Raw genomic sequence first — 25444 nt, forward strand, 5'->3', positions numbered from 1 at the left:
TCTTGGCTTAGTTGGTGGAACTTGTGACTCTTGATCCCATGGTTGTGAGTTCGAGCCCCATGTTGGGTGTAGAGATTACTTAAAAATGATAAAAAAAAATCTTTAAAACAAACTACAAGAACAACAACAAAAACAAAGAACCAGCTCCTGGTTTCATTGATCTGTTATATTGTTTTTAGTTTCTATTTTATTTATTTCTACTGTTAATCTTTATTATTTTCTTCCTTCTACTGGTTTTGGGTTTTGTTCTTTTCTAGTTCCTTTAGCTGTAAGGTTAGGTTGTTTATTTGCGATTTTTTTTTTTTTACTTCTTGAAGTAGGCCTGTATTGCTCTAAATTTCTTTCTTAGAATGACTTATACTGCATCCCAAGGATTTGGACCCTTGTGCTTTCATTTTCATTTGTCTCCATGTAGTTTATTTATTTTATTATGATTTTTTATGATTTATTATTATAATTTTTTAAAGTTTTTTTTTTTTTTTTGAGGGTGGGGAGGGGCAGAGAGAGAGGGAGAGATAGAATCCTGAGCAGGCTCCACACTGTTAGCAGGGCTCAACCTCATGAATCGTGAGATCATTACCTGAGCTGAAGTCTGACACTTAACTGACTAAGCCACCCAGGTACCCACCATGTATTTTTTTTTATTAATTTTTATCTTATTTTTATTTTATTCATTTTTTAAAAATTTTGTAAAAAATATTTTAAAAATATTTATTTATATTAGAGAGAGAGAGTGCATGAGAAGGGGAGGGGCAGAGAGAGATGGAGACAGAATCTGAAGCAGGCTCCAGTCTCTGAGCTGTCAGCACAGAGCCTGATGTAGGGCTTGAACTCATGAGCCATGAGATCATGACCTGAGCCAAAGTCAGACACTGAACCAACCGAGCCACTCAGGCTCCCCTTAGTTTTATTTTAGAGAGAGAGTATGAGCAGGGGAGATGGGCAGAGAGAGAGGCAGAGAGAATCTTAAGCAGGCTCCACTCTGAGCATGGATCTCGGTGCGGGACTCAATCCCATGACCTGAGGGATCGTGGGATCCTGATCTGAGCCGAAATCAAGAGTCGGACAGTTAACTGATTGAGCCACCCACATGCCCCAACTAACTTGAATTTAAATAAATAAATTAAAAATAAACACAAGGGGCACTTCAGTGGCATATTCGGTTGAGCGCGCACACCTCTTAATTTCGGCTCAGATCATGATCTCATAGCTAGTGAGATTGAGCCTTGTGTCAGATTCCGTGCTGATAGTGTAGAGCCTGCTTGGGATTCTCTCTACCCCTGCCCCCCAAATAAATAAATTAATTTAAAAAATTTTAAAAATAAGTAAGTTAAAATTAGTTCACATACAGTGTAGTATTTGTTTTAGGAGTAGAACCCAGTGATTCATCACTTACATTTAACACCCAGCGTTCATCTCAATAAGTGCCCTCCTTAATGCCCAGCACCCATTTACCCATCCCCCCCACCTACCTTCTCTCCAGCAACCCTTAGTTTGTTCTCTGTCTTTAAGAGTCTCTTAGGGTTTGCCTCCCTCTCTGTTTTTATCTTACTTTTCCTTCCCTTCCCCTGTGTTATTCTATTTGTTTCTTAAATTCCACATATGAGTGAAATCATATGGTATTTGTCTTTCTCTGACTTATTTTGCTAAGCATAACACACCCAAGTTCCATCCACGTTGTTGTAGATGGCAAGATCTCATTTTTTGATCACCTTGTAATATTCCATTGTGTGTGTGTATATATATATATGTGTGTGTGTGTGTGTGTGTGTATGTATACATATATATGTATACATATATATGTATATATTTGCCACATCATCTTTATCCATTCCTCAGTTGTTGGACATTTGGACCTTTTCCGTAATTTGACTATTGTTGATAGCACTGCTATAAACATTGGGGTGCATGTGCTCCTTTGAATCAGCATTTCTGTTTCCTTTGGATAAATACCTAGTAGTGCCATTGTTGGGTTGTAGGGTAGTTTTATTTTTAATTTTTTCAGGAACCTCCATACTGTTTTTTAGAGTGGCTTCACCAGTTTGCATTTACACCAGCAGTGCAAAAGTGTTTCCCTTTCTCCACATCCTTGCCAACATCTGTTGTTTCTTGAGTTTTACTTTTAGCCATTCTGACAGGTGTGAGGTTGTACCTCATTTTGTGGTTTTGATTTGTTTATATCTCTGATGATGAGTTTTTTATTTCCTCTTTGAATTTTTGGTTGACCCATTCATTGTTTATTAGCATATTGTTTAACCTCCATGTATTTGTGTTCTTTCCAGACTTTTTTCTTGAGATTGATTTCTAGTTTCGTAATGTTGTAATCAGAAAGATTCCATGGTATGACTTCAGTGTTTTTGAATTTGTTAAAACTTGTTTTGTGACCTAATAAATGATCTTTTCCTGAGACTGTTCCTTGTGCACTTGAAAAGAATGTGTTAAAGTCTCCTACTTTTATTGGTATTGATTACTTCCTTTATGTTTGTTATTAGCTATTTTATGTATTTGGGTGCTCCTATGTAGAGTATGTAAATATCTACAATTGTGATATCTTCTTGTTGGATTGTTCCCTTTATGATTATATAGTGTTTTTTTTGTCTCTTGTTATGGTCTTTTAAAATCTATTTTATCCAATGTAAATATTGCTACCCTGGCTTTCTTTTCACTTCAATCTGCATATGTCTTTAGGTCTGAAATGAATCTTTTGTAGGCAGCATATAGATGGGTCTTGCCTTTTTATCCATTCCGTCACCCTATGTCTTTTGATTCAAGTATTTTCGTCCATATAAATTCAAAGTTATTGACAGATATGTACTTATTGCTCTTTTGTTACTTAATGGTTGTTTTTGTATTTCTTCTCTGTGCCTTTCTTCCTTTGATCTCTTCTCTCATGGTTTGCTGGCTTTCTTTAATGATATACTTGGATTCCTTTCTCTTTATTTTTGTGTGTCTTCTACTGATTTTTGATTTGTGGTTACCATTAGGTTTCTATATAATATCTTATGCATGTAGCAGTGTATATTAAGTTGATGGTTGCTTAAGTTTGAACCCATTCTTTCCATTTTTTAGGTATATGGTGTCATACTTTACATTCTTTTATTTTGTGAATCACATGACTCTTTTTTTGTGTGTGTTTATTTTTGAGAGAGAGGGAGAGTGAGCAGAGGAGGTGCAGAGAGAGAAGGGACAGAGGATCCAAAGTGGGCTCCACACTGACAACAGAGAGCCCGCTGCAGGTCTGATACTCATGAACTGTGAGATCATGACCTGAGCCAAAGTCGGACAATCAACTGAGCCACCCGGTCGCCCCCACCTCACTGATTTTTATAGATAAATCCAATTTTACTGCTTTGTGCTTCCTATTTTTCTTCTACTTATAGTCTTTCCACTGAAAGTTCCATTTAACATTTCTTGTAGGGCTTGTTTAGTGGTGATTAATTCCTTTAGCTTTTGTTTGTCTGGGAAGCTCTTTATTTCCTATTCTGGGAAATTTCTTTTCTTTTCTTTTCCCTTTCCTTTCCTTTCCTTTCCTTTCCTTTCCTTTCCTTTCCTTTCCTTTCCTTTCCTTTCCCCTTCCCTTCCTTTCCTTTTCTTTCCTTTTCTTTCCTTTTCTTTCCTTTTCTTTCTTGTTTATTTATTTTGAGACAGAGAGCATGAGCAGGAGAGGGTTAGAGGAAGAGAGAGAACGTCCAAGTAGGTTCTGCATAATTGTGGAGTCCAATGTGGGGCTTAAACTCACGGACCTTGAGATCATGACCTGAGCTGAAATCAAGAGTCAAATGCTTAACCAACTGAGCCACCCACATGCCCCTTTAAATTTTTTTAATGTTTGTTTATTTATGTTTATTTATTTTTGAGGGGGGGAGGGGCAGAGAGAGTGAGATACAGAATTCGAAGCAAGCTCCAGGCTCCGAGCGATTAGCACGGAGCCCGATGTGGAGCTCGAACTCACAAACTGTGAAATCATGACCTGAGCCAAAGTTGGATGCTTAACCGACTCAGCCACCCAGGCGCCCCAATGTTTATTTTTCAGAGAGAGAGAGAGAGAGGCAGAGGGAAAGGGGGACAGAAGATCTGAAGTAGGCTCTTCACTGACAGCAGAGAGCCCTTTGTGGCCCTCGAACCCATGAACTGCAAGATCATGACCTGAGCCAGAGTTAGATGCTCAACACACTGAGCCACCCAGACACTCCTCTTAATGTCTTTAAATTTTTGTCTTTATCATGGCATTTTGGCTTTTTAATTATTCTTTGTCTTGTTGTGGACCTTCTTGGGTTGATTTTGTTGGGGGCTGTCAGCCTTCTGGATCTGGATTTCTGTTTCCTTCCCCAGATTTGGGAAGTTTTCAAGTATTATTTCTTCAAATATGTTTTCTGCCCTCTTTTCTCTCTCTTCTCCTGGGATCCCTAAAATGTGAATGTTACTACACTTGATGGTGTCACTGAGTTCCCCAAGTCTATTGCATTTTAAATTCTTTGTTCTGAATCCTCTTCAACTTGATTGCTTTCCATTACTCTGTCCTTCAGGTTGATGATTCCTTCTGCTTCCCCTTGTCTGTTTATTCCACCTGGGGTGCGTGTGTGTGTTTCTGTGTGTGTGTGTGTGTGTGTGTGTGTGTGTGTGTTTAAATGTGGAACACTTCACAAATTTGCATGTCATCCTTGTGCAGGCGCCATGCTAATCTTTTTTGTATTGTTCAAATTTTAGTATATATCCTGCCCAAGTGAGCACTGGTCTGTTTTTAATTTCAGTTATTGTTCTTCATTTCTTATTGATTCATTTTTATGTTGTTTTTTTTTCTCTTTGTTGATGGTCTCACTGAGGTCCTCCAGTCTTGTGTCAAGTCTAGTAAGTATCTTTGTGACCATTACTTTAAATTCTCTATCAGGCATATTACTTCTCCATTTCACTTAGCTCTTTTGCTATGATTTTGTCCTATTTAATGTGGGACATACTCTATGTCCTCATTTTGTCTAACTCTTTGTCTGTTTCTGTGTTAGGAAAGTCAGCTATTTTTCCTGTCTTGAAAGTAGTGGCCTGATGAAGACTAGGTCTTGTGATGCCTTCCAGTGCAGTGTTCCCCATTCAACAGACTTGGTGCTTCAGGGTCTCCTACGTGTGTTGTGTGTGCCCCGCTCTTGTGGCTGATCTGTGTTTGCCTTCAGTCCAGTCATCCGTAATGGCTCTCTTTGCTTGTTGTGGGCAGGGTTTGGTCCCTGTGTTGTTAGTGGGCCAGTCTGGGTTTGTCTTGTGCTTGAGTTGAGTCAGACCAGGTGTTTGCCAGAGATGTAGTAGAACTGAACCTCAGGGTACTCTCCCTTTGTCATCCCCTGAGAAATTTTTGTTGCTAGACTGGGCCTGAAGTCAGTTTGCCTGGGACCCAGTTTGCCTCCAGTTGGGGCTACAGTTGGGAGTAGTGTGTGGGGTTATCTTCCCTTCTCCCTGGGGCAGGAGTCACTTTGGAGTGGTGCTGGTCTCTGTTGGGACTGCTTGTATACTATTGTGGCACCGCTTTGGATGGGTTCTGAACAAGGGTGTATTGGAGGGGGCATGTCAGCAGTAGAATAGGAGCATAGGGCACATGGTGTATGCATGGTCTGCAAAGGTCCATTGCAGTCACCTGAGAAAACTGTTGGTGAGGCCTGCCAGGTTGGAGGGGGCAGAAACTGCAGAAGTGCTTGTGGTGGGGGATGCTGTTAGCAAGCACCATGGAGAGTGTAGGTGCTGTGCTGATTTCTGCAGGTGTTTCTAGGCTGGAGGACAAGGGAGAGAAATGGCACCCGGCAGCTCTTTTATTCTTGGAGAAGTGTCCCAAAGATCCCTACCTCTCCAGTATGCACTCTGACATCAACCATTAAATCTTCTCGTTATACATCCCCCCCCCCCCCCCCCCCGCGTTTTCTAATTTCTGCTTTTGTGCTGTATATCAGTGAGGCTATTTGTTGTGCTGTCTCTTTAAGGAAAGGTACTCCACCCTCCCTGCTCTCCTAGAACAGAGTCTTCTTTCTGATTTTTAAAATTCCATGTGTTAAGCCTTACTGATTGTTAGGCCCCTGTGGTTTTCAAAGCCACATGTTATGGGGATTCGTTTTTTCCCCATGTGGGTGCCCGGTGCATGGGGTGCGTGGGGTGCCTGGGTTGGGGATCTGATCATCTCCCCTCTCTGCACCTGCTGGTCCCTCCCTTCCCCAGACAGTCCTGTGGGTCTATTTAGCTCTCAATTGCATTTCCACCCTTCTTATCCTCTTCAGTGTGGCCCTTTCTCTACATTGAGCTGGGGGCGGTCTGTTCCTCCAGCCTTCAAGTTGTTTTCTGGGTTATTTATACTGATGTTGGTGTTATCTAGGTGTATGTGTGAGATGAGGTGAGTCCTACTATGCCATTTTCTCTGGAAGTCCCCCCAGTGTATGATCCTCTTAATTTATGTTGAAATCGGTTTGCTAACATTTTGTGAAGATTTTTGTATCTGTGTTCATCAGGAATATGAGCCCATAATTTTCTTTTCTCATGATGACCTTATCTGTTTGTGGTATCAGAGTAATGTTGGCCCCCTAAAATGAACTTGAGAGTGTTTCCTCCTCTTCTATTTTTTGGAAGAGTTGGGTTGAAAAGGACTTATACTAATTCTTCCTTGAATTTTTGGTAGAATTCATCTTTGAATCCATCCATTGACTAGTTGGGAGGTTTCTGATTTCTCTTTCCTAGTCATCATCTATTCAGATTTTCTGTTTATTCACAATTGTATAAACAGTCGTGTTTATTTGTTTCTAGGGATTCATCCATTTCCTCTAGGCTGTCCAATTTGCTGCTATACAATTGTTCAGTCTTTTATGATCTTCTGTATTTCTGTGGTATCAATCATAATATCTCTTTCATTTCTGATGTTGAGTTGTCTCTTTTTTGTCTTGGTGAGTCTAGCTATAAGATTGTCTATTTTGTTTATCTTTTCAAAGAGCCAGATTTTAATTTCATTAGTCTCTTTTATTGTCTTTTTACTTTCATTTATTTCTGCTCTAATCTTTGTTATTGCCTCCCTTTTACTAACTTTGAGCCTTGTTTTGGCTTTTCTTTCCCCCCTAGTTCCTTAGGTATGAAGTTAAGTGGTTTATTTGAGATTTTTCTTGTTTCTTGCGATAGACATTTATTGTTGTGAACTTCTATCCTAGAACTGCTTTTTCTGCATCATGTAAATTTTGTTACATTGCTTTTCCAATTTCATTTATGCCAAGGTATGTTTTGATTTCTCTTTTGATTTCTTTGGTGCATTGATTGTTTAGTGGCATGTCGTTTAGTCTCCACATATTTGTGAGTTTCCCGGTTTTATTCATGTAATTTCTAGTTTCGTGAAAAGATGCTTATATGATTTCAGTTCTCAAATTTATTAAAACTTATTGTAGCCCAGCATATGATCTAACTTGGAAAATGTTCCATATGCAATTGAGAAAAATGTATTTTGTTGGTTTTGGATGGAATGTTCTGTAAATATGTGGTAAGTCTATTTGGTGTTACATGTCGTTAAGGGTGACGTTTCCTTAGTGATTTTCTGTCTGAATAATCTATCCATTGATTTAAGTGGGGGCATTAAAGTGCTCTGCCATTATTGTATTGCTGTCTATTTCTCCCTTTAGATTTGATAACATTTGCTTTATATTTAGGTGCTCTTATGATTGGTGCAAAAAAAGTTTGCAAATGTTGTATTGTCTTACTGGATTGATCCCTGTATCAGTGTGTAGTGCCCTCTTTGGTTTGTCGTTACAGTTTTTATTGTAAGTCTATTTTGTCTGATGTAAGTATAAATGCTCCAGCTTTCTTGTGGTTTCCATTTGCCTGGGAATATCTTTCTGTGTCCTTTCACTTTAGGTTTGCATATGTCTTTACATTTAGAGGGAGTATCTTGTGTGTTTTTTTTAATTGTTTTATTTTTATTTTATTTTGTTTTGTTCTGTTCTGTTCTATTCTATTCTATTTTAGAGAGTGTGCGCGCATGAGCAGGGGAGAAGGACACAGGGAGAGAAATCTTAAGCAGACTCCATGTTCAGTGCAGAGCCTGATGAAGGACTTGATTCCACGACCCTGGGATCATGACCTGAGCCAAAATCGAGTCGGGTGCTCAACTGTGAGCTACCTAGAGGCCTCTAGAGGGAGTATCTTGTAGGCAGCACAGAGCTGGGTCGTATGTGTTTTTTATTTGTTTACTCTATGTCTTTTGACTTGAGAATTTAGTCTGTTTTCATTTAATTATTGATGCGTGCTTATTGCCATTTGTTGTTTTCATTTCTTTTTTTTTTTTTTTTAAATGTTTATTTTTGGTGGGGGGTGGAGAAAGAAGGGGACAGAGGATCCAAAGTGGACTCCATGTTGACTGCAGGGAGCCCAATGCAGGGCTCAAATTCACAAACCATGAGATCATGACCTGAGCCAAAGTAGGATGCTTAACCCAGTGAGCCACCCAGGTGCCCCTCTGGTTTTCTGTTCCTTGCTTCTTCTCTTGCTCTTTTCCTTTGTGGTCTGATTTTTTTTAGTGGTATGCTTATATTCCTTTCTCTTTATTTTTGTATATTTACTATAGACTTTTGCTTTGTGGTTACTGTGTGGCTTACATACGATGACATACCCGAAACAATCTATTTTAAGTTAATAATAACTTAAGTTTGACCCCGTTGTAGAGCTCAAAATTATTACTCCTCCCCCACCATGTTTTGTTTTTGACTGCACATTTTACACCTTTTTTTTTTAACGTTTTATAGTAATGTTTTGTTTATTTTTAAATTACAATTCCAGTGTAGTTAACATACAGTGTTATCTGAGCTTCAGGTGTACAACATAGTGACTCAACAATTCCATATGTCACCTAGTGCTGATCATGACAAATGCAGCCCTTAATCTTCATCACCTGTTTGACCCATCCTCCCACCCCCTCCCTTCTGGTAACTATCAGTTCTCTGTAGTTAAGAGTCTTTCTCTCTTTTTTCCTTTGCTCATTTGTTTCTTAAATTATAGGTATGAGTAAAATCATATGGAAACATTTTACATCTTTTTATCTCATGTATTTCAACTAATTATTGTAGTTGTAATTATTTTTGTTACTTTTATTTTCCAGAATTTGGTTCTTTTTGTTATCAGGTATTCTTGATTATGCATCTTGCTGATTTTATTTCATAATTTAAAAAAATGGATGTTCTTTCCTTAGTCACTTTGAGAGTCTATTTAAAGTTTGTTTATTTTTGAGAGAGGAGAGAGAGCATGAGCAGGGGAGGGACAGAGAGAGAGAGGGAGACCTAGAATCCAAAGCAGTCTCCAGGCTCTGAGCTGTCAGCACAGAGCCTGGTGCAGGGCTCCAACTCATAAACTGTGAGATCATGACGTGAGCCTAAGCAGGATGCTTAATCGACTGAGCCACCCAGATGCCCCTGGAACTCTTAAATATTACATTAATGTCATTTTAGCATTAATCTATTATTTTCATTTTGTTGGAAATAAGGTCATTTCCTCATTTTTCATTTTTGTAGTATAGTTTACATAGAATAAAATTTACCCTTTTTTAAAAAAAAGGATTCTTTTTAATGTTTATTTTTGAGAGACAGAGTGCGAGAGTGGGAGGGGCAGTGAGAGAGAGGGAGACCAAGAATCTGAGGCAGGCTCCAGGCTCCAGGTTCTGAGCTGTTAGCATAGAACCCGATATTGGGCTCAAACTCACAGGCTCGAACTCATGAACCGTGAGATCATGACCTACGCTGAAGTTGGACACTTAACCAACTGAGTCACCCAGGCAGCCCTAAAATTTACCCTTTTTAGTCACACAGTTCTATACGTTTTGACAAATGTATGTGATTGTGTAATTAACATCGCAGCCTAGTGATGAAATATTTACATCTCCTTAAAACATTCCTTATTCATTCTTCTCTCTTCACCCTTACTACCTGGTGACTGTTGATTTGTTTTTCCCTCTTATTTTCTCTTTTTTAGAATGATACCTAGATGGAAGCATACTGTATATAACCATTTGTGTCCTTCTTTGACTTGGCGTAACTTTTGAGATTTCTTGATGTTGTTAGGTGTATCACTTGTTTGTTCCTTTTTATTGCTGAATAGCATTTCCTTGTATGGCGGCACCACATTGTGTCTATTCACTGGTTGATGGACATTGAGTTGTTTCTGGTTTTTGGCAGTTATGAATATAATAATCATGAATATTTGTGTGTGTTTTGCATAGACATATATTTTTATTTCTCTTGCTTATAAACTTAGGAATGGGATTGCTGGGTTGAATAGTGAGCGATTGCTTAAGTTTATAAGAAATTGCCCAGCTCTTTTCCAAAGTGGCTGTACTATTTTGCCAACCATCTAAATATTAGAGTTCCAGTTGCTTTCCATCTTCATTAATGCTTGGTATTGTCTTTTTTGTTGTTGTTAATCCTAGGCATTCCAACAGCCTCTCCTTGTGGGTGTAATTTGCATTTCTTTACTAACTCCTGATATTATTAGGAGTCATCTTTACCTCTTCTGTATGAAGTGTCTAAGTCTTTTTGCTATTTTGTTAAAGATAAAATTCACGTAACATAAAATTGACTTTCAAAAACATTTTAAAGCGCACAAATCATTGGTTTTTAGAAGATTTGTGAAATTGTGTAGTCACTTACACTAATTCCAGAACATCTCTTTCACTATGAAAAGAATCTCTAACTCCATTAGCAGTTATCCCATATTCCTCTCTTCCTGCGGTCGTAAGCAGTCTTGTGTCTTTATGGATCTGCCTGTTCACATTTCATGTAAATGGAATCATACAGTAATAGAGATTATGTTTACCCTGTCAGCATTATATTTTAAAGGTTAATCCCAGGTGAAGCCTTGTATAAGTACATTATTCCTTTTTGTTGCTGAGTAATATTCTGTTGTATGAATATACCATATTGTATTTATCCATTCATCATTTGATGGGTATTTGAATTGCTTCCAGTTTTGACTATCATGAATAATCTGCTTTGAACATTTACATACATGTGTGTGTGTTCATTTCTCTTGGCTATATTCCTAGGAGTAGAATTGCTGGGTCACATGTAACTCTATGTTTAACCTTTTGAAGAACAGTCAGAATGTTTTCCACAGCAGCTACACCATTGTACTTACCACCATCAATGTATGAGGGTTCCAGTGTCTCCATATCCTCTCCAACATTTGCTGTTTTCCATCTTTTTCATTATTTACATCTTAGTGGGTATGATCATGCCTTTTCTTTTAAGCTATATATGTCTTTTTATTTAAGGTGGATTTCTTTGTGATTGCATAGTTGGGTCATGATACTTAACCCAGTGAGCCTGGGTAGCTCGTTCGGTTGAGTGTCTGACTTTTTTTTTTTTTTCTCATGTTTATTTATTTTTGAGAGAGAGAGAACACAAGCAGAGCAGGGGCAGAGATAGAGGGAGACACAGAATCTGAAGCAGGTTCCAGGCTCTGAGCTGCCAGCACAGAGCCTGATGCAGGGATTGAACCTGTGAATCCTGAGATCATGACCTGAGCTGAAGTTGGATGATTAACTGACTAAGCCACCAGGCACCCCTATTTTTTTTTTAATGTTTATTTATTTTTAAGAGAGAAAAAAAGCAAGAGCAAGGGAGGGGCAGAGAGAGAGGGAGACAAAGAATCTGAAGCAGGCTCCAGGCTCTAAGCTGGCAGCATAGGGTCCCAGTGCAGAGCTTGAACATACGAACTATGAGATCATGACCTGAGTTTAAGTTGGACTCTTAATCGACTGAGCCATCCAGATGCCCCAAGTGTCTGACTTTTGATTTCAGCTAGAGTCATGATCTCAGGGTCGTGGGATCGAGTTGCGTGTTAGGCTCTGCGCTGAGCCTGGAGCCTGCTTGGGATTCTCTTTCTGTCTCTCCCTCTCCCTCTCCCTCTCCCTCTCCCTCTCCCTCTCCCTCTCCCTCTCCCTCTCCCTCTCCCTCTCCCTCTCCCTCTCCCTCTCCCTCTCCCTCTCCCTCTCCCTCTCCCTCTCCCTCTCCCTCTCCCTCCCCCTCCCCCTCCCCCTCCCCCTCCCCTCCCCCTCCCCCTCCCCCTCCCCCTCCCCCTCCCCCTCCCAATCCTCCTTTCCCCAGCTTGTGTTGTGCTTTCTCTTTCTCTCTTTCAAACTGAAAAAACAAAACAAAAAGAAAAAATAATGTTAATTAGTTTCAGATGTACAACAAAGTGATTTGACAACTCTATGTTCTGCAATGCTCACCACAAGTATAGCTACTGTCTGTCAACATACAATACCATTACAGTACCATTGACTATATTCCCTATGCTGTACCTTTTATCCTTGTGACTTACTCATTCCATAACTGGAAGCCTGTACGTCCCACTACTCTTCACTCATTTTGCCCATCTCCCCACTGCCCTTCCTGTGGTTATACATGCTTAGGGGACATTTTATGTCTTCATTTTATTTATTCACTTTATTTACTACTATGTTATAGACAGACTAGTTTCTTCTATTTTATGCTACTGAGAGGCAAGTTTCTTCACTCTTAGACTGAAGGTGGAAATCTTTAGGGACCTGACTCTAACTGAGGATTCTCCTGAAAGTATCCTCATTTTGGATGGTTTCTAGTTTTTTGTTTTTTTGGGTTTTTTTTTTTTTTTTGGTTAAACGTTTATTTTTGGGAGAGAGAGAGAGAGAGAGGCAGAGTGCAAGCTGGGAGGCACAGAGAGAGAGGGAGGCACAGAATCTGAAGCAGGCTCCAGGCTCAGAACTGTCAGCACCGAGCCTGATGTGGGGCTCGAACTCACCCATGAGATCATGACCTGAGCCAAAGTCGGATGCTTAACCGACTGAGCCAGGTTGGCTCAATTTTGTTTTAAGTTTATTTATTTTGAGAAATAGAGCACGAGCACAATCAAGGAAGGAGCAGAGAGGGAGGGTGAGAGAATTCCAAGCAGGCTCCATGCCTTCAGTGCAGAGCTCAACGAGGGGCTCCCATGTCAGGAACCATGAGATCATGAACTGAGCTGAAAGGAAGAATCAGATGCTTAACCAGGTGAGCCACCCAGGTGTCTCTGGTTTCTAGGTTTTATCTCCTATTTCTTTGCCAGTATGAATCCTTAAGGTCTCTGGGATTCAGCAGAAACTCTGATGTTGAAAACAAATTTACTACTTGCATAACTTTCACAGTTCTTGATTTCACTTTATTTTGGGCCTCTGGAATGTTTTATGTTTGTTGACTCAGCAAAATTTTAGAAAATTTTTTGCTTTGTTTTTAATCAGGAAGAATGTTCTGGGTATCTGTTCTGCATTGTGCCAAGTAACAAAAGTGTCTACTTGCTCAGTATTATACAATATGGATGTCCCATGATTTTAAAATTGCTTCTTTACTGATTTAGGTTCGTCCTTGCTTGCTTTCTAAAACTTATGAAGTAAAAATTTGTTTGCACATAGATCTTTGTGTGCACATGGTAGTAGTTTTCATCACCAGTGGAAGGAAACAAGCAAGATAGGCTCATTCAGCCTTTCCTGTGCCACTTAATTTGTGAATGCCCTAAATGCCATTAGAATGTGTTTTCAGATGTCCTCTAAGAATTTCCCACCCAAACATAATACATTATCAGGAGCATGTTTTTGTTTCTCAGTAGTGAGTCCAGGTGAGCATACTTTGCAAATATACCCAAAAGATAATGTCGCCACTCATCTTGGATTTTATTTTGGGCAGGTAAACAACACTTTTGGTTCATTCTGAGTCATAAGAAAATGGAAGTCATGTACCAACCTGCAGGACAGTTCAGAACATAACCTCTGATGTTTCTTAGAAAACAAATCTACAAGCCATCATTAAAATTATGTACTTCAGTTGGTATAATTATAAATGAGGAAATGAACTAGGCTACTTGTCCTTGAAAGTTGACAGTGCAGGCCTACATAGCACTGATTTCTCATGTAGAGGCCTTTTACAAAGTAATGACTCTACTTTAGAATATATAATCCCAGGGGTTCCAGAGTGGCTCAGTCGGTTAAGTGTCCAACTTTGGTTCAGGTTGTGATCTCACAGTTCATGAGTTCGAGCCCCGTGTCAGGCTCTGTGCTGACAGCTCAGAACCTGGAGCCTGCTTGGGATTCTGTGTCTCCCTCTCTCTCTGCCCCTTCCCCACTAGCACTCTCTCTCTCTCTCTCTCTCTCTCTCTCTCTCTCAAAAATAAACATAAAAAAATTAAAATATATAATCCTGAATATTGTAAGTACATTCTTTGCATGGCATTTGTCATATAAAAATAATTTGCCTCTTCATAGTTTATTTTTCCTTTGTGGCACATTCTGAACTGCAGAATCCTTTATCTACCATTTGGCTTTCCATAAACTATCAGGCAGGATCTCTGTGAAATTCTCTACTGTGAGAAACTATGTGCCTAATATTTATTTTTGATGTATGACTCATAATTACATTATTATATGTTCTGTTTTCAAAATAGCATCTGATAATTCAGTGCCTTTTAACAACAGATAACGTGTTTTCTAGAGAGTTTTTCCAGAAATCCAAATGTTTCTTGGGGTTCTTTCTAGGCTTCATTGGATTTATGTTTGGCTTTTTAAAATTTTTACTTTTTACCAATTATTTTTAATGTTTTATTTTTTATTTTTTTTAAGTTTATTTATTTTGAGAGAGAGAAAGAGCACAAGCAGGGATGCGGCAGAGAAAAGAGGCAGAGAATCCCCACCAGGCTCTGTACTGTTAGCACGGGGCCTGACAACAGGGCTTGAGCTCTCACATCGTGAGGTTATGACCTGAGCTGAAATCAGGAGACAGACACTTAACTGACTGAGCCACCCAGGCGCCCCTAATTTTTTTCTATATTTTAATAATTAAAAAAAAATTTTTAGAGTGAGTCAGGGAGAGGGGCAGAAGGGGGAGAGAGAGAGAGGGAGAGAAAGAGAAAGAGAGAAAGAGAATCTCAAGCAAGCTCCACACTCACTGTGGAGCCCGATGGTGGGGCTGGGGCTCAATCCCATGGCCCTGGGCTGATGACCTAATCTATTATCAACAGTTGGATGTTCAATTGGCTGAGCCACCCACACGCTCCATGTATTTTTTAAATACATGGTATTTAAATACCATTTTTAATTTTAATACCATTTTTGGTATTTTTTTAAAAATCAAGGACTCAACCAAGTTTTCCTTAAGTTTTTGTTTGTTTTAATTTTACAATGTAACTACTCATTGAGGTAATACATTTGAGTTTACTCAATACTCCTCGTTTAGAACTTTCATGGCTGAGATGTCTTTAGGCTTAATAGTAAATTGGCCAGCTTCTGTGACATCTTTCTGGTCTTTGAAGTTGGCACAGTCCATTATAGCTACCTAAGGGGTGTGTGGCCATGGAAGAATATGTTTTTGTTGATGTGTTCTCGCTTTCTAGTAACTTTATTTTCTGCTCAAGGGATTTAGTATCTGTTCAGATACTTTATTTTTAAAGGCAACATAAGTAGTGACTTGATCTCTAATCTTAGCTTTGAAAATTTCCCAGACACTAATAAAGGTAATGTCTGATGACCTATTATTTGAGAATACCACTCACTGGACAGCAATCAGTGCTATTTAAAAATGTATATTTTATTCTGAAAATCATTTTCATGGCTAAAAGGCTGTTAGTAAAATTGTGCATGAAATGACATAATTTTGTGACTTTTGGGCCTAGATTTATAATACTTTTTACATGGTGTCACCGAGAGCTAATACAGTTGTAAAACACTTTGCTCTTCAAATACTGTACTAAATAATTAGTACTGAGAAGAAATATTCTATAAATCATAGTCTCATCAGAAACAGCACACCTGTCTTTTGGACTAATAGTAATATTTCGGACACAAAGGATTATATAGTAATCCTTGTTTTACGTAGAAGTGAGCTGTCTTTGCAGTGATTATATGAGTAAGATTTTTATAAAGGATTAAGTTACTAAAGACCAGGATAATCAGTTAAATTATCTGGACTGTCCACATCAGGACATTAACAAGGTTAATTATTAGTGAAATGAAAGAGAAATTTACCAGATCGTATTATATATGCCAAGGTGTATTCACTCATAAAGAAGAGGTGGAGGGAAGCAGTTTTCCCCCAGGTGTGGAAAAAACGCTGGAGTTGCCATTTTTGGTCTGTTTTTACTTGTTTTATATTTATAATAATAGATTGTCTTGGTAAAAACCTACCCTAGACACAGTGGTGGTTTTGTTGTTTTTTGAGGTTGGTAGAGAAAACTGCATATTGCTGCCTTGATATGTTGTCTCTTTGTTAAAAGCAGATGTACAGATCAGTGAAACAGGATAGAGAACCCAGAAATATAAACTCATGCATATATGGTCAATTAATTTCTGGTGAAGGAGGGAAGAATATACATTAGGGAAAGGAGGGTCATTTTCAATAAATGGTATTGGGAAAACTGAGCTGTGATCGCACATCATATACAAAAATTAACTTAAAATCGGTTAAAAACTTCAGTGTAAGACTTGAAACCAATAAAACTCCTAGAAGAAAACATAGTAAGCACCTAGTATCGTCTTCATGATTTTTGTGGGGGCGGGGGGCAAGGTGTGCGGGAGCAGTGTCGAACTCCAAAGGCAGGTGTAATAAAAGCAAAAATAAATGGTTGGGGTTACATTAAACTAAAAAGGTTCTGTACAACAAAGGAATCTAACATAATGAAAAAGTAATTTACTGAATGGGAGGAGAAATTTGCAAATCATCTGTTTGATAAGGGGTTTATATCCAAAATATATAAAGAACTCCTGTTAACTCAATAACAACAACAAAAAAACCAAACAATCCACTTAAAAAATGGGCAGAGCACCTGAATAGACATTTTTCCAAAGAAGACATCCGGATGGCCAACAGACATATTAAAACACACACACACACACACACACACACACACACACACTAGAATAGTACTCAGCCATGAAAACGAATGAAATATTGGCGTTTATGACAACATGGGTGCACCTAGAGGGTATTATGCTAAGTGAAATAAGTCAGATAGAGAAGGACAAATAAATACCAAATAATTTCACTATGAGTGGAGTCTGAAAAACAGAACAAAGAAACAAAACCCAAACTCATAGATGCAGAGAATCTGGGTGGGGTGGGGGGGGAGTGTAGAAACTGCCTGGGGGGACAAAATTGGTGAAGGGGATTGAGAGGTACAAATATAAAATATAGGTACAAATATAAAATAGGGAATTGAGAGGTACAAATATAAAATAACTAAGTCTTGGTTGTATAATGTACAGCATGGGGAATACAATGAGAGGTAACTAGATTTATTGTGGTAATCAGTTTGTAGTATATACAAATATTGAATCACTGTGTTGTACACATGAGATTAATAGAATATTGCTTGTCAATTATACTTTAATAAAAACAACAAAAAGAAATGATGTTCGGGGCGCCTGGGTGGCGCAGTCGGTTAAGCGTCCGACTTCAGCCAGGTCACGATCTCGCGGTCCGTGAGTTCGAGCCCCGCGTCAGGCTCTGGGCTGATGGCTCAGAGCCTGGAGCCTGTTTCCGATTCTGTGTCTCCCTCTCTCTCTGACCCTCCCCCGTTCATGCTCTGTCTCTCTCTGTCCCAAAAATAAATAAAAAACGTTGAAAAAAATTAAAAAAAAAAAAAAGAAAGAAATGATGTTCTTTGTTGTTAAACTCTAAGTTTCATGCAAAGAGAAGAAACCATCTGCTTAATTAAATGTGATCTTTCATTGAAATCTGTTACAGCCTAGTTGGACCCTTGGTTTGAGTTGAAAGGAAATAATTCATTTCACTTTTTTGAGTCTACAAAATAGTTTATTCTTCCTTTCCCTACAGCAAGAATTATGAACATAAGTGTACAAAACAGATTCAATGCTAATTTTTAAAGCTTCCCCATATTTCCATTCTCATTAGTTATAAATAATGTGCTTGATTGTAAAATGGAAAAAGTTGAAATTTTCCACTTGTGCCTTTTGAGCTGTTTTCAGAGGTATTATACACTCTGGAAATAATAATAAAAGATACTAGGCTTCATACAGTGCTTTTTGTTTGAGGAACTCATATAAACACTAATGCATTGATCCTAACACAGTACTTGATTGTGACTTTAAAAGGTCATGAGTTACTGCTGTTACAAAAAAGTTAAAAAAGATTGGAAGGGGAGCTCCAATATACAAATACTAAATATCTAGAGAAAAGTTGATACAGACAATTGAAAAAATAAAATTATGGGAGATTTTTATTATTTAACTTTTCTCTTAGCCTGTGATAGATTTTTATCCCTTTTAATTTTTTAAATTTGTTTATGAATCTTGCTTAAAGCCTAATTCCCTTCTTAGACAAGAAAGCAGAATTTTCTTTTAAACTTTAGTCTTTCTCAGCCAAGAAAGCTTAAACCTGTGGTGGTTTCCCAAGTATGTCACATGAACATAGCAGTGTATTTTATTGGTCCTTGAATTAGGAGATCATCCTTTTCATTTTCTTCGTTTAATATTTGTGGTATGTAGCTGTTGATTTTGATTATAGTGGTCATGTGGCTTAATTGTCAACTTTTTTGTTTCGTAGGTTTATTCTTCAGTCCAAGGAGGTAATTCACAATCAACTGTTAGAGAAACAGAAAATAGCAGAAGAAAAAATTAAAGAATTGGAAGTAAGTTTTGAGTCCATATTGACAGTAGTAAATTTTAAGAAAAAAAATAATTACCTCAACTTTGTCATGTTAAATGAAAATGTATGCCTGCCATTGTTTTCATTTTTTCGAATTGTGTTAGAGCAGTGAAGCGGTCATGGCAGTGTGTAAGACCTCCACCCCCACCTCCCCCCACCCGCCCAGTGCCCCATGAAAGAAAGGAAAGGAAAGGAAGACAGAAAAATGGTTTGTTGCAACTGTAGAGACTTTTGAAGAAGATAGGATGCTTTTAATATGAATGTATTTTCTCCATTGCCTTTGAATGAACATGTCTGTTCTTAAAAACAAAGTAAGACACACGGTGTATATTTAAACATCACATATTGTGGTAGATAGGCATGAGAGTAGGTAATGATAATAGTATTTAAAAGATCTCGACAGGGGCGCCTGGGTGGCGCAGTCGGTTAAGCGTCCGACTTCAGCCAGGTCACGATCTCGCGGTCCGTGAGTTCGAGCCCCGCGTCGGGCTCTGGGCCGACAGCCTGGAGCCTGTTTCCGATTCTGTGTCTCCCTCTCTCTCTGCCCCTCCCCCGTTCATGCTCTGTCTCTCTCTGTCCCAAAAATAAATAAAAAATGTTGAAAAAAAAAATTAAAAAAAAAATAAATAAATAAAAGATCTCGACCTAGGTCTTTTTTGTATATTGTAATTCCTTTAATATAGATTAGGTATAACTATCTGAATGATGGTGCTGCAGTGAGGAAAACGAGTTGTTTTTTTTTTTTTTAGCTAGGGAAAAAGATGATGGGTAAGAGTAACTTACTAAATTTTTGGAAAATTGAATTTTACTACATTTTCTGTATACATTAAAACCTTTGATGAGATACTCTTCTTGGGATTGAGTGGAAGGTCCATCCTGTATATAGTAAAAGTTGGCCTGGGCAAGAGACTGGTTATTATTTCTTTGGGGCCAAGATTTCCTGAAATGGGGATGGTTACAATGACTTCATAGGTCACTTTATCTAATTTGTGTGAGTACTATTTGAGGCAGTATTTCAGAATCTGACTCAGCTCTCTGTGGAATTGGTGAGACACCCCTTGTAGCTTCCCGGGGATTTCTTAGGGGAACCAGTTTGGCATGGCCTGAGTGAGTGTGTAGTGTCTTAGGTTACTTAGGTTTATTTTTGTTTAACTACTGATCATAATTTAAACAAACTTGATAATTTGTAGCTTAGAAAGTGTATTGAAAAAATAATAAATAAGCATGTAAACAAATAAGGACAAAAAAATTATCCTTTAGTAACTAGGTTGTTATCATGTCCTATTTGTCATTTTTGTTAGCCCAGCTGTTCTAGATTGAATTTTATATCTTCTGTTTTCAAACAAAATAACTTTAAAAACTCCAGTTAAAACTATTTCATGTTAGATAACCAAAAATCTGTTTTTGTAGCACTAGGTAAATACATCTAAAAATGATCCTGATGAATAAGTAGCCAGATAGAAAGTAATGTGTATATAATTCTCTTTTTATGAAAACACAAAAAATAAGATCTGTATATGAATGGCAAAAATGATGTCAGTATATACATTAAATTAACACTGGTTCCCCTAAGGAAATTAATTTAGATGGATATGGGCATGAAATTATTTTTTCTTATAATCTTTGTGTTGGATAAATTTTAACACGTATGTGTTAACTTTTTTTTTTTTTAATATTTATTTTTGAGAGAGTGCATGAGCAGGGGAGAGGCAGAGAGAGAGGGGGACAGAGGCCAAAGTGGGCTCTGTGCTGACAGCAGAAAGCCTGATGCGAGGTTGAACTCACAGACCATGAGATGATGACTTCAGGTGAAGTCGAAAGCTTAACCAACTGAGCCACCCAGGCATCCCTGTGTTAACTTTTGTAATTAAAAAGAATATTAAGGGTAAAATTGCCACAGATGATGATTTTAGCATACTGTTCAGTTTTGAAGAGTATTAAGAAATTTTTTCCCCCAAAGTTACCTTTTTTGGAGTTTCTCATTACTGGTAGAGTGTCCTGACAAGTGTCAGGTAATGGAACTAGAATAGCTGGCTCTCTGGTACCCATTTGAAATGCTAATTACAGCTAGGAAAAACTAGTGGGGTTAAACTCTAGGTTCTTCCCTAGAACATTTTATTGTGTCTTTTTTCTTTTTAATTTTTTATTTTACATGCTTTTTATATTATAAAAGCATTATTAAGTGTACTATGAAAGAAAAAAGGTCAAAAAATAAAACACGATTAAGTGAAAATACTGCTTTCCCCTCTAGCCAACACACCTGCAGATGTCACTCCTGGAGTTTCGTGGGTATCATTCCAAACTTTATTTTATAAACCCATTCATACACACGTGTATACACTTTTTAAAAATAGAGAGGAATTATGCTGTATATACTGTTTTTCATCATTTTACAATTTATCTTTCCACCTGTAGTTTATATTTACCACCTTCTTGTTTTCCACTTCTCTTAACCATTGTAGGTTCCTTATTACCTCAGCATTTAATTATTGCATGATCCCTACCTCTACATTTAGTATGCTTTCCAATACTGCTCTAATTTGTATTTTTAATGGTATCATCTACTACACACTCTGTTCTCTCCCCTGAAGCAATGCTGTATTCTGCACTGCCATACTTGCATAGTTTTGTTACTTCAGCCTGAAACGAATGCATATACATGTGCCCACATGTGCACTAATGCACACATACCTTGTTTTTTTTGTTTTGTTTTTAATTTTCTTTCTTTATTTTAGACAGAAGGAGAACAAGTGAGCATGAGCTGGGGAGAGGGGCAGAGGGAGAGAGAGAGAATCTTAAACAGGTTCCATGCTTAGCAAGGAGCCTGTCACAGGGCTCAATCCCATGACCCTGGGATCATGACCTGAGCTGAAATCAGGAGTTGGATGCTCAATAGGCTGAGCCATCCAGATGCCCCAACACATACATTGTTGTTAATTGTAGTGTTCAAATTCTCTATGTTTCTTACTGATTTTTTTTTTCCTGATTATTCAGTTAGTTATTGAGAGATGTCAAATCTCCCTCTATGATGATACTTCCCAATTTCTCCTTAGTCTTTCAGTTTAGTGGACAGTAGTGTTTAGAGACCACTGTCTGGGTATTATAAGTGCTCATTATTACTGTATACATAGTTCAGAGGATAGGTTTAATTTTGCTTTATATATGAAAGAATTTCCCAGGTCTTTTAAAGTATTCCACTGACTCTGGCTTCCATTGTTGCTGTTGAGAAGTCATCTGTCAGCTTAGTTGTTTCTTTTTTTTTTTCCCACTGATTCCTTTTAATATTCTCTTTGTCTTCATGCTTTGTAGTTTCTTTGGGATATGTTTAGGTGTGGGGTTAGTCTTTTTATTTATTTTTTTAAGTGTATTTATTTTGAGGCAGGGGGGTGGGGGATGGGGAGAGAGAGAATCCCAAGCAGACTCCATACTGTTGTCACAGAGCCCAGTGCAGGGCTCGATCTCTCAAACTGTGAGATCATTACCTGAGCCGAAATCAGGAGTCAGACTCTTAACTGACAGAGCCTCCCAGGCGCCACTCCCCCACCTTTTAATTTATTTATTTATTTATTTATTTTTATTTTTTTTATTTTTATTTTTTAACATTTTATTTATTTTTGAGACAGGGAGAGACAGAGCATGAACGGGGGAGGGTCAGAGAGAGAGGGAGACACAGAGTGAAACAGGCTCTGTGCACAGAGCCCGACGCGGGGCTGGAACTCACGGACCGTGAGATCATGACCCGAGCCGAAGTCGGCCGCTTAACCGACTGAGCCACCCAGGCGCCCCTAATTTTTTTTCTTAATCCTACTTGGCTTAAGTTGGGTTTCCTGAATCTGAGGATTAAGATCCTTTATCAATTCCGGAAAATTCTTAGTATTTCTGAAAATTACTTCTTTCCTGTTTTCTCTATTAGGTGGTATTTCTTTCTGGAATTTTTCCCCCTACTTTTAAACTAGAATGACCTTTGTAAAACGTTAGAAAATGTGGTTCTGTTACTTTTCTGTGTAAAGCCCATCATTGTTCTTAGGATAAAGTTCACACTTGTTAACATACTTTGAAGGCTTTTTTGTGAAAGGACTCCTGTTTATTTCTATTATCTCCCTCATTTCCTTTGCCTTTTCTTACACTGTATACTCCACCCATTCAGGAATATTCTGTTTTTAGAACTTGCTGTGCTTTCTTTGTTTCTACTTTCTTTGCAAAAACTAGTTTACCCCCTTGGGGAGCTTTCTCCTCCTGCAGTTATTACCAGTTCTATATATTAGTTTTTAAGATCTTAGCTTAGGGCTCCTTATCCAAAGAATCATTTTCTGATTCCTCAGTCTTAAATTAAGTCCTTTTTCCTTGTTCTCCCTAATGATTTCATTAGTTTCATAGCATAGAGTGGTAATTTGGACATATAAGCTATTGCCTGCTGAAGTACTTACAAATAGGGTTTCCTATTACTTGGAAAGCTTGCTATAGATTCAGAGCACTAAGTAGTTCTGCCTAAGGAGTAGCTGTTGCTTCTCCTTTCAGATCGACAGTGTTTTTTTCTGGGCCCTAGCATTTCTTGTCAGTTCAACCTGTTTTGTCTTAATCCTATGTACTTATCGTCATCATTAAATTTTTGCCCTAAAATACCTTACTATATAGTTGGGGAGGCACAGTTTATACATAAGTCAGCATATAAAGGCCAGGCTGTTTCCATTAAGCATGTTTTCATCTTAGAAGGAGTAAGACTGTTTTGCGTCTGGGTGTGTAGTTTGAGTTTTTGACCAAAGCTCTTAAATTGGTCGAATTTGTATGTCTCCTCACTCTCTGCCAGCAATGTATACAGATGACACTGTGGATAACCCTTTTTAATTATATAGGTACTTGTCTGATTCATCTTCTCTCCTATGAGAACCCATTTTCATTAGTATTTTCTAGACTCCTTTTCATCCATGTCTGTTCTTACTGTTTACGTTTACCTTCTTTTTTTTTTTTTCAACGTTTATTTATTTTTGAGACAGAGAGAGACAGAGCATGAACGGGGGAGGGTCAGAGAGAGGGAGACACAGAATCGGAAACAGGCTCCAGGCTCTGAGCTGTCAGCACAGAGCCCGATGCGGGGCTCGAACTCACGGACGGTGAGATCATGACCTGAGCCGAAGTCGGACGTCCAAGCGACTGAACCACCCAGGCGCCCCATGTTTACGTTTACCTTCTGCAGATTTTCTCCTTCTGTCTTTATTTATGAGTTGAAAGCTTACTTAGAATTTGGTTAGCTCCTGATAAACTCTCTTATGCTGTGCTGCATTGTCAAGCAGTTTAGTGGGCTCACTTGCTGAGCCTTTCCTTTTATGCAGCAGAGGTGGGAGTACTATAACCCTGCCCTCATGTTCCTTCGATAGGGAGTTCTCTTTACTTACTGGAAGGGTAAAGGAAATTACTATCATTTTGGGAAGATAGTTTTATTGTCTTTCTCTTCTTAAAACTCCATGTTTACAAGTTAATACCCACATGGTGCGCCATTCTTCTGGCTGTAATTGTTTTACTGGGATTGATTGGAAAATATTTTCATAACAGACTCATAATATGATAATCTTGCATGGATTTTTAGTTTTTCTTTGTATAGATGATAGATCAGGGTCTTGGAGGAATAATCACCAATTTATCCTGATGGTGATTAGTATAGACCAGTGAAGCTGATTCTATTTAAGAGAAAACATAAAATGGTGGCTTTAGTATGATAGAGTAACCATGTTATTTATGTCTATTTAAAAAAATTTTTTTGGTAATAACTTTTTCAAGAAGATGGCCGAGGGGCACCTGGGTGGTTCAGTCAGTTGACATTGAACTCTTGATTTCAGCTCAGGTTACGATCCCAGGGTTGTGGGATTGAGCCCCACATGGGGCTCCGTGCTGAGCATGGAACCAGCTTAAAATTTCTCTCACTCCCCTTACCCTTTCCTCCTTCCCAGCTCACATTCTTTCTCTGTCAAATACAATGTATACATAGTATAGTGTATGTTGTTAGAAAAGTACAAAAGCATAATTAAAAAATTTTTATTTTAGGAAGAGATCATGTGAGTGGGGGAGAGGGGCAGAGGGAGAGAGAGAGCGAGAGAACGAGAGAGTGAGAGAGCATCACACAGGCTCCACGCCCAGCACAGACCTCTGTCCCACAATTCTGGGATCAAGACCCAAGCCGAAATCAAGAGTCAGATACTCGGGGCGCCTGGGTGGCTCAGTCGGTTAAGCGGCCGACTTCAGCTCAGGTCACGATCTCGAGGTCCATGAGTTCGAGCTCCACGTCAGGCTCTGGGCTGATGGCTCAGAGCCTAGAGCCTGCTTCCGATTCTGTGTCTCCCTCTCTCTCTGCCCCTCCCCTGTTCATGCTCTGTCTCTCTCTGTCTCAAAAATAAATAAAAACGTTAAAAAAAAAAAATTTAAAAAAAAGAAAAAAAGAGTCAGGTACTCAACCAACTGAGTTACCCAGGCACCTAATGGTATAATTTTTTTAAAAATGTCTATTTATTTATTTTGAAAGAGAGTGAGCAGGGGAGGGGCAGAGAGAAAGAGAGAGATAATCCCAAGCAGGCTCTGCACTGTCATTATGGAGCCTGATGTGGGGCTTGATCTCATGAACCGTGAGATCATTACCTAAGCAGAAATCAAGAGTCTTAACCAGCCGAGCTACCCCAAGTACCCCAATGGCCTAATTTTTTAAATGACATAAATATAATTGGAGTTTGGAATGATGACTCTGAGTCTTCTCTGTCTTTGTAAAAATAATTTTCTTTTTGAAATGTATAGCATTT

At 38.5% G+C, this 25444-nt stretch overlaps 1 protein-coding gene and 1 non-coding gene across 2 annotated transcripts in view; one reads left to right on the forward strand and one right to left on the reverse strand.

Annotated features, from left to right (window-relative positions):
- The window catches only part of PFDN1 (prefoldin subunit 1), a 70179-nt gene that overhangs the window by 16720 nt on the left and 28015 nt on the right, over nucleotides 1-25444 (forward strand). The window contains exon 3 of the mRNA XM_058734834.1: nucleotides 18558-18642. Coding sequence (XP_058590817.1) covers nucleotides 18558-18642 — 85 coding nt within the window. The remainder of the gene's footprint in view (nucleotides 1-18557; nucleotides 18643-25444) is intronic.
- LOC131489458 (U6 spliceosomal RNA) lies at nucleotides 4625-4731 on the reverse strand. The gene has a single exon (XR_009250568.1). It is a non-coding gene; the product is annotated as a U6 spliceosomal RNA (small nuclear RNA).

This window comes from Neofelis nebulosa, chromosome 1 (genome assembly GCF_028018385.1).
Source record: "Neofelis nebulosa isolate mNeoNeb1 chromosome 1, mNeoNeb1.pri, whole genome shotgun sequence".
Taxonomy (NCBI): Eukaryota; Metazoa; Chordata; class Mammalia; order Carnivora; family Felidae; genus Neofelis; species Neofelis nebulosa.